This window comes from Channa argus, chromosome 6 (assembly GCF_033026475.1).
Source record: "Channa argus isolate prfri chromosome 6, Channa argus male v1.0, whole genome shotgun sequence".
Classification (NCBI taxonomy): Eukaryota; Metazoa; Chordata; class Actinopteri; order Anabantiformes; family Channidae; genus Channa; species Channa argus.
The window spans coordinates 16,955,098-16,963,666 of record NC_090202.1 but is presented as its reverse complement, the minus strand read 5'-3'; the positions used below and the strand labels follow the sequence as shown (position 1 = coordinate 16,963,666).

At 40.4% G+C, this 8,569-nt stretch overlaps 1 protein-coding gene across 7 annotated transcripts in view; it reads left to right on the top strand.

Moving 5' to 3' along the window:
• The first annotated feature begins 524 nt into the window (after positions 1 to 524).
• The window catches only part of kirrel3b (kirre like nephrin family adhesion molecule 3b), a 151,812-nt gene continuing 143,767 nt past the window's right edge, over positions 525 to 8,569 (top strand). For 4 of the 7 annotated variants that reach the window (XM_067508279.1, XM_067508275.1, XM_067508277.1 and 1 more), the window contains exon 1: positions 526 to 1,005. In XM_067508279.1, the coding sequence (XP_067364380.1) occupies positions 963 to 1,005 (43 nt within the window). In that variant the 5' untranslated portion in view covers positions 526 to 962. Of the gene's footprint in view, positions 1,006 to 8,569 lie in introns of all 7 variants that reach the window. The other 3 variants (XM_067508278.1, XM_067508276.1, XM_067508273.1) reach the window with 2 other exon arrangements.

The window sequence follows — 8,569 nt, the reverse complement described above, 5'->3', positions numbered from 1 at the left end:
TTAGCTGTACTAGGGTAGATTTTCTCTAAATATTTTTTACGACATCTTGTACCATGGCATCTTGAGTGAAAAAAGAATTCTAATGAATACTACAGCTTTGGTCTCGAATGTTAATGTGATCTTTAATCATTATCAAGGAAAGCGGTTAAAACATACTAAATTTAATGCCATCCATACAATCCACCCCCCCCAAGAAAAACAAAAAAACAAGGGATTGTTGCTGGGAACAGGGCTGAAACTGCACTTTTTCTTTTGTGCATGTCTGTGTTATTTGTAGCTATAGAGGCCAAGTTACTCCTATTCTCATTCTAATTGGAATTGCTCCGTTTCTTTTTCTCCCATGGCAGTTCTCATTCCCAGAGTGAGGAGCCGAGTCTCCCAGCCTCACATTCACACAGCCACCCAGACAGCCAGGCTGGAAGAGAGAGAGAGCGTGAGCGAGAGGGAGATGGAGGGAGGGAGGAGTCTAGTTGTGAAGCTCTATCCCCTGACTGTTTCTATGTACATGGTGGAGCGAGAGAGAGAGAGCATGAGAGAGAAAGAGAAGGGGGGGGGCAAGTGAGGGCTGAAGAGACTGAGAATGGATGGGCAAAGGGAAACAGTGCGAGCGAGAAAGAAAGAGTGAGCGCGTGTATGTTCAGAGTCAACAGTGAAGACGCACAAAGTCCACAAGCTCACATCAACAAGAGAGTGTGCGAGGCAGGGCTGACCACTGGCAACTCTGAAGAGTGACACACACACAGAGCGACAGAGAAGAAGAATCGGCAGAAGAGAAGGACCGAAGACAGACTACCAGCTTTCCACTGGTAAAAGGAGACAATACTGAGGGACTGTAGCATCCGTCCCCCACCAGCAGCACAGAGGAGCACTGTCTCATCTCGTGCATTTGTTTGTGCCTGCCAACTTCTATTTCACACTCGCCTACTGTTTTTCGTAGGTTTTGCCCTCTTCACTCCCCAGTCATGATCCCTTGGGTCCTTATACTCCTGTGGATCTCCGGACATGGTAAGTTTTCCACATTAAGTTATTTATTCATTACATCTTGCGTGCTTGTGATTGCTATGTTACTTAATGGCTGGAAATCGTGTCTTTGAATTCATTTCTTGCTGTGATGTCTGAGCTTGTGATACCATCTGTAATTTTAACTGCTTATAATATAGCTCCTATGTGCACTGTTCTGTCTGGTGCAAAAGATAAAGGTGTATATTGTCATAAATGTGAGTGTGGCTGTCCTAGGGTGAAGGAGCTGTGAATAGTTGTAGTCTGCACTTTTCTCCATCTTTAGTTTTTCAAAGCTTTAAGACCAGACAAGTTAAATACTTGCTCTGTGAGCTTGATATTCCTGTCACACTCACAGACATGCACAAACAAAAGCCCTCTAACCCCAGCCCAGTTCAGTCAAGCGTTCTCTCCTGAGTCACATTGTTTTGAACTGACAGTGCTTCTCCATTGAACCCAGCTATGGGGGGTCTGGTCAAAATAAGGAGAAGTTCATTGTCAAGTGCTTCATAGAAGCAGGTTCAAGATAATGTCTTGGCAACTTTTTTCCTATGGACAATGTCTCCATATGCTATTCCTATTTTTAAACTGTGTGTTTGTGAGGATGAGGATGGATTAGTTGTTTCCCCAGTTTGCCACCAGGTGGTTGTCTTTGGAAAACAATAGAACTGACTAAAGTAAAGCCGAAATCTACCTTTGTGGTGTCGGTGGAGTGTCTGGACGTAAACAAGGTTGAGCCAGACAGTTTGTTGTTCTTGGCCCACATGCGATGCCCTGGTTTAAGCTTCGCAGGGTCAGGGTCAATTACTTCCATCCAAAGTTTGACCCCGTCACACTGGGCTCCATTCTAAGGAGGGAACTAACGCAATGAATGTGTGGGTTTTTTTTGTGCATGTGTACACTTGTTTTACAGGGGGCCGTGTAACATTTTGTTTTAAAAAGGAAAAAAAAAAGGACGAAATCTGACACATTGCCGTGTGGAAATTGACGGCTCAAAGTTGGTAAAATGCTGCCAACACAACATTAAATTAAACTTGGCAAACAAAAGCATTTTCTACGGCACAGAATTCAGGTGTTTCACAGTATTGTGGTCTGTAACAGAAAGTAAAAAAACACACTACTCATCAAATACAACAATTTACTCTAATTATGATTTTCTGCTGACTCATGTTTTATTTAGAAACAGAGCGAAAACATTCAGGACAGACCAATTTGAAACTGACTACAGTGATGAAGCTTCTAATTTTCTCTCAGCACCATCGCCTGTACACAAAGAATGTAGAGCTCTTTTAGAGAGGCTGTCAGCTTTACTGACTCTACGACTGTGTGTAACCTGGGACTGTGTCTGCGTAAGTTGACCTGTGAGACTGGACAGAGTCAGGGCAGCGAAAGCTTTCTCTGTAGGTCACAGCTAATGGGGCAGTTGTAGCGCATCAGATGTGGTACTGTATGTGCTGTAACTGTAGCTGATGTTTGCTGCTTTGCTGTATTCTGTGCCACTGGTTCTGTTTTCCCCTCGTTCTGTGCCATCTGTGTATTGTGATGCAGAAATACGTAATTTAGTTATTAGTTTCTTTTCCTTCACTGTTCTAAGCCTCTGTCAAGTTGTGTGTCCACAAACTGCCATCTACTGTATTCAGTAGAATTTTGGTTATATTGCAGAGGGGGTTTGATTTATTGACACAATGCACATTCTGTTTTTGTCCTGTGTTTCATTCAGTAACCACTCAATTTCATCACATACACACCATCACTGGCCTTAACCCCAGTTCGCGTAACAACTAACACCAGAGTTAAAATAGTACCAGCTGGAACGAAGTCATTGCTACAACTGGAATGAAATGTGATGGCTGTGTATTTCAGCTCAGTTGGTTATTACCATAAAATAAAATACTGCTTCCCCCGCCTGGTAAACAGGGGATAACAACGTACCTTCTCTATGCATGCCTCTGGGGACAAAAAAAGTGCTTCCCTGTAGCTTACTGTTGTACAAATTATGGCTCTGTTTATGTGCCGAGTCAGTGTCAGCAGAAAGCTGTGGAAAACAATCTCCTTTTTATGAACAGAGGGACAGAGGGGAGTTGTGGCCATATCAGTCATATACTTAGCTATCCTGCGAGGGCGCAAGGAACAAAAGAAAGGATGTAAATGAGAGAATGAGCAAGAGAGAAGCCGAGAGACTCTTCTGTCCACATACAGATGCACTGAGTAGTTTTTTTTTTTTTCTCTTAACTTTGAGATATAAACAGTCCGTAGTGGGCCAGACAGAGAGGGAGAGCAAGGGGAAGTAAAGCTATTACAACATTCTCCGTATAGTGACTGTGCTGCTACCACATAGGGCACCTTTTCTTTCACTGTCACCCCTCCTGCCAGTAACAGACACAACACTCATCAGAAGGATCTAGGATACAGTCTCCAGGCACACGTTCACCTCAGGCCAAACTTGTCCAGGACCTTGTCCATCTCCTCGCATCGCCTCCCCGCCTTTCTCTCTTCTATTCAAATCTATACAGTGACCAACACTGCTCACATTGTTCTTGGCTCTTGGTCTTTTGATTTCACTCCTCACCTTGCAACTGCAAATTTCTCCCCATCTCCTTGACTAACTGCTTTTCTTTGGCTCGGCTTTGGAACTTTTTTTTTTTTTTTTGCTGTGAGATGCATTGTGATTGAGAACTCTAGGCTGTGTCATGTAAAGGGTGAAATATGTGAGAGCATGATGTCTCTTAGGAGAAGGGTCAGTTTAAGAATTGCACTAGATGTGCCAGACTCAGAAGAAAATGTGCCAGAGAGAAAAATCACACATTGTCAATGTTAAGTGCATGTCACTTTTTCTGTACCTCTTGCACTCTGTCTCTTTTTTCTCTGTTTCTCTTTCTCTGATACCTTGTAAAATTAACATCCAATTTGTCTGGTCTCTAGCTGTTGGTCAGCTGTCTTAGGGAAATGAAGTCTTTTCTTTTTCTTTTTTTTCAGGCTACACTTGACTCAAGATTTTCCCACTAGGGGCAGTGCTGCTGCACAGGAATAACATTACAATCTTCTTAAAAATCTGCCTCTTCCTTTCCCCTTGTCGACTTCATTATCTCCCACCCCCACATATCTCGAGTCAGAACTCCTGATTTCACCAACCAGTCTAATCTGTTTCTTAGTCTTGGGAAGCATGTCTTAATGCCCCCAACAACCCCTGTTTCATTTACTGCTGTCTATTAACTGCTGTCTGGCGACTCTAAACCCGCTTTTCATGGGTGGCAGGCTTTGATACATAATTCTTAACCAAAGTATAATTAAATGTCTTTCCAATGTCGTGTTTGGATGTGTGGATTTTTATAGACCGAGAAATCATTCTCTCTTTTCCAGAGGAGAGAGGAAAAAAGGAAATATAACCCATTACAGTGCACAACATTACTCAAACCGAAATACCAATTTTCATCCTCATTAATATGAATAGCTATTTGTAAGCAAGCACACTGCTATCTAATGCATGGATTAAGAACATAACTCTGAAGTAATTAATTGATTTATCCTCAGTCTATCTGAATGCAAAATCATGGATTTTTTTCTTCCCATAACAACACAGTAGAGACTGAATTTGTTGTCACCACTGTGTGAATTCTGAATGTCTTGTACAGGACATTTACCTACATTGAAAAAACATAACGGTGTACTTGTCCTGACCGTATGACTATTAGTCATCATATGTATCAACTGTGGAGAGTAATGTAAACCATCATGCGATGTAAACCAACGACGCATGATGTCATCATTTTATGATGGAGTCCAGTGGTGTGCAGTTTGTTTTCTTGTTTGTGCTGCATGTCCCATCAAGCCTATCCAGCTTAAGTCACCTTAGCCACTGTGACCCCCTGCTCATTTCTGTGCCACGATAGATTAAGCCCAGTGTAATCCCCCCTGAGCCGATATTTATGGTAATAAGTAAACATATGAATAAATAATCTAGGATTCTGCTGCTGGACAGCTGGAACTTGTAAACCCCAGTGTTTGCCAGTGGTTGTGGTGTTAAAGAGAGATGCCATTTCCAAGAAAAAACAGTTTTGGCTAAGAACTAAAATTTGTATTTGGATGGCACTGTGTGGGGAAAACAACATGTTGGTCAATGACTTTTATTAAAAAATACAAATAATTAATTATTAAAATATCGAAAAATGATATCCAAAGAAATGATATTGAAGTTGTAGGCATCCGTTTATGTGTACAGGGAACAGCCTTCGAAATATTTTGCTTGCTTTAATCCTGAAATAAAAATGCCAAATGTAAGTAAGCGCAGTATATCCAGTGACTGCAGTTCAGATGAAAGCCTCATTTTGAGTCTGTCAGGATTCAGGTCAGCTAGAAGAGGCAATATGATTAGTTTGGAGCTTTCTTGGAAAACCAGGCAATGGTCTTCGTCCTCTCATGCTGTCAGTCAGCCAGTCAACAGAGTCAAGCTGTTTACTGCTGGGAATCATTATCCATGTAGAAGACCTTCTTTTCAGCCCAACAGTTTTCTTTAGCACCAACCAATCAACCCCCTCCCACCCCCCCAAGCCCCTCATCTCCTTTTTCTCTCTGAGACGCTGCCGCTGGATCTCATTCCTCGGGGGATAAATTCATCCAGATTGGAGCACTCAGCAAAAGGGCATTATCCCGGATTACATGTCTGTTGGGCAGCAGTGTTAAGTAATTCAACCAGATGCTGTTGTGATCACTGGGTCACCTGTTAAGGCAGGGTTAGCAACTGCAATTCTTCATTTAGCTCTGTTTTTTTTTTGTCGCACCTCTGTCCATCTGAGACTTTATCTTTGCAAAACAGAGAGAAACAAAGTTGGAACTGGTTAATTTTTTTTAATCAAGCATTGTATGCAAGAATGCCGTAAAATATAGGGAAGATTAAGAAAGCCCACCCCGTACCCAGTAAGGGTTTTATTTGGTGACAGATTATGGGTTGGATTAATGCCCTTTAAATTGCAATTTAATGCACACGGAACAACTGCTTTATTTTTATTTTTTTCTTTTCTGCTAAAGGCACTAAAGATGGCTCTACGGGGTTGTGTGTGCTCAGTTGTGTGGATAGTGTTGGTAGAGTACTGCTGGGTCATACTGTATTATTTTCCTTGAAGAGGGGAGTTGTGGCCATAGCAGTCATATTCTTAGCTATCCTGTGAGAGAGCTGTGAATAAAGATTGTGTGAAACGAGGGAATGAGCAAGAGAAAAGCAGCTCGGCTGAGAAGAAAAATGTAGCTTTTTTTTTTTTTTTTAAGCTCGACAATGTCTACTCAATGTTTAGCTCATTTCAGCGAGATTTTGAACTTTTTTAACTTGCTACGGGGATCTGTGATTGCTTGTAGAACACAGGTGCCTTACGAGGTGGCTTCAAACAATATAACAATAAGACGTTTCTTCCTTTCTTGTCAAAACTCTGCAGTGCCAATCTGAGACATTAATAAGCCTTTTATTCAAGATACGCTGCGGAAGTGTTCACCTAAAATATGCATTTTGTCTACTAATTCAGACATGAGATGTTTATTTCCATTCTTTAAAAACTGAAAGTAAGTCCTCACAAAAGTTTTTAGCTGTACTATTGTAAAGTTGTAACATAAAAAAACATTAGGAAGAGAAAGAATTGGCGCTCAAATCTCATAGCCAAATCACAAAGGCCTATAAATATATACACAGTAGATATGCTCTTTATTCCTTGTTTATTGTGCAAGAATGACAATGCTGAACCTGACCCACCATCTGCCATTAAAAACAGTCAACAAAGTAAGAACACAAATCCTTGTGTATAGTTAAAGCAAAGGTAAAATGTTTGTAATGACTGTAATTACTATCAGTTATTGTAGCTTCTCAATATCATCTAAAAAAATTAGTTAATACAGTACAAGAAAGAGTGCAATTCCATGCTGTACTTTGTAAAGATTGCAGCTTTAATGTAAAGATTATGCAGATGCAAAGTGAGGGTTTGGAAATAGAACAAGATTTCATTTTCCAGTGTGTCAGTCATGCAAATTTTGTTGAATAAATACAGGTATACTGTATGTTTCATGCTTAAATTTGACACTTGAGTCAGTAGAGTCTGAAGGCTGAGTTTACACTTAAATTTATACTTGTGCATAATGTCACTTCACATACACTTCTTCAAAACTTCGGCTACGTGTGTATGTTATTACAGATCCTAAGACTCTGACGCGTGTCTAAAGGTAAACATGTAACCTACTCAAAGCGGTTTAGTTATGGTTTAGTATTTTGTATGTGGAAAATATTATGTATATAAAATATAATAAAATATTGATTATTCTGCTCAGAAACTTTCTCTTCAATTTGTCTCCTGAAAGTTGCTTTATGTGCAGGTCTTCAGCTATGTGTGTGTGTGTGTGTGTGCGTGTGTGTGTGTGTGTGTGTGTGTGTGTGTGTGTGTGTGCGTGTGTATATATATATATATATATATATATATATATATATATATATATATATATATATATATATATATATATATATATTTTTATATATATATATATATATATATATACACACGCACACACACACACACATATACTCAAAGAAATTACATGGAAGCCTTAACACTGCACAGTGCTGCAGCCTGTATCATGTAATGTGTCCCACTGCTGCTTGGAACATTTGTAAGTAAACCAGCCAGCCAGTCCATTAACATGATTGTGAAAGGCGGTGTTAGGAAAGAGCCTAGAAGATGCATGCGGTGCTTCAGCTCAGGAGGCACTTGAGGAATTGGGTTGCTGATCAGATAATGACTTCCTAGTGTTGGAAAGGAAGTTTCTGGGACAGCTCAATATTACACCTGGATGAACTCACTTCTCTCCTTCCCTCCTGATTTCTTGTCATCTCTCTCTCTCTCTCTCTCTCTCTCTCTCTCTCTCTCTCTCTCTCTCTCTCTCTCTCTCTCTCTCTTCTCTTTCTCTTTCTCTCTGCTTATCCCTGTCCCAACTTTCCCACCACCCACATGTCAAAGATTCACATGCATCGTGTGTATGCATGTGAGTATGTGTGGTGTCTGTGCATTTGCTTTCGTGCCACAACAATTACAGCTGCAAGCCTTGAATGGCAATATAAATGCAAATCAGCCTTTTAACTTTTACATTCAGAATAGAAGGAGGGAGAAACTTCTCACCTGGGGATGCATCTGGATTTGTCTTTTCTTGCCACTACAACTAATGTCCATGTTTTGAGAACAACAATTGCAGTAGATCACATTTGCAGTATTTCTATTTGTAAGCAAAATTTGAAGCTGTTGTATGAAACTGGACTCCAGTATAGTAATGTACTCTCTTGGGTAAAGCTGTAGAACGTGTGGGAAAATCACGTGGTGATGTGCCTTAGACCCCCTACTTCTGTGCTTTCACTTTAGCATTTAACATGTGCTAAATTGAAAGTATTGATGGCTTTTATTTAGTTAACACTTTACTGTCTGATACCAGACATAGTTTGTGAGAAGCAGAGGTTTTTGTAAGGCTATTTGATCTGGCACTGATACCAAAATATGTTTAATTCAGTACAGCACATCAGACACAATAGTGGCACAAACTTGCTGTT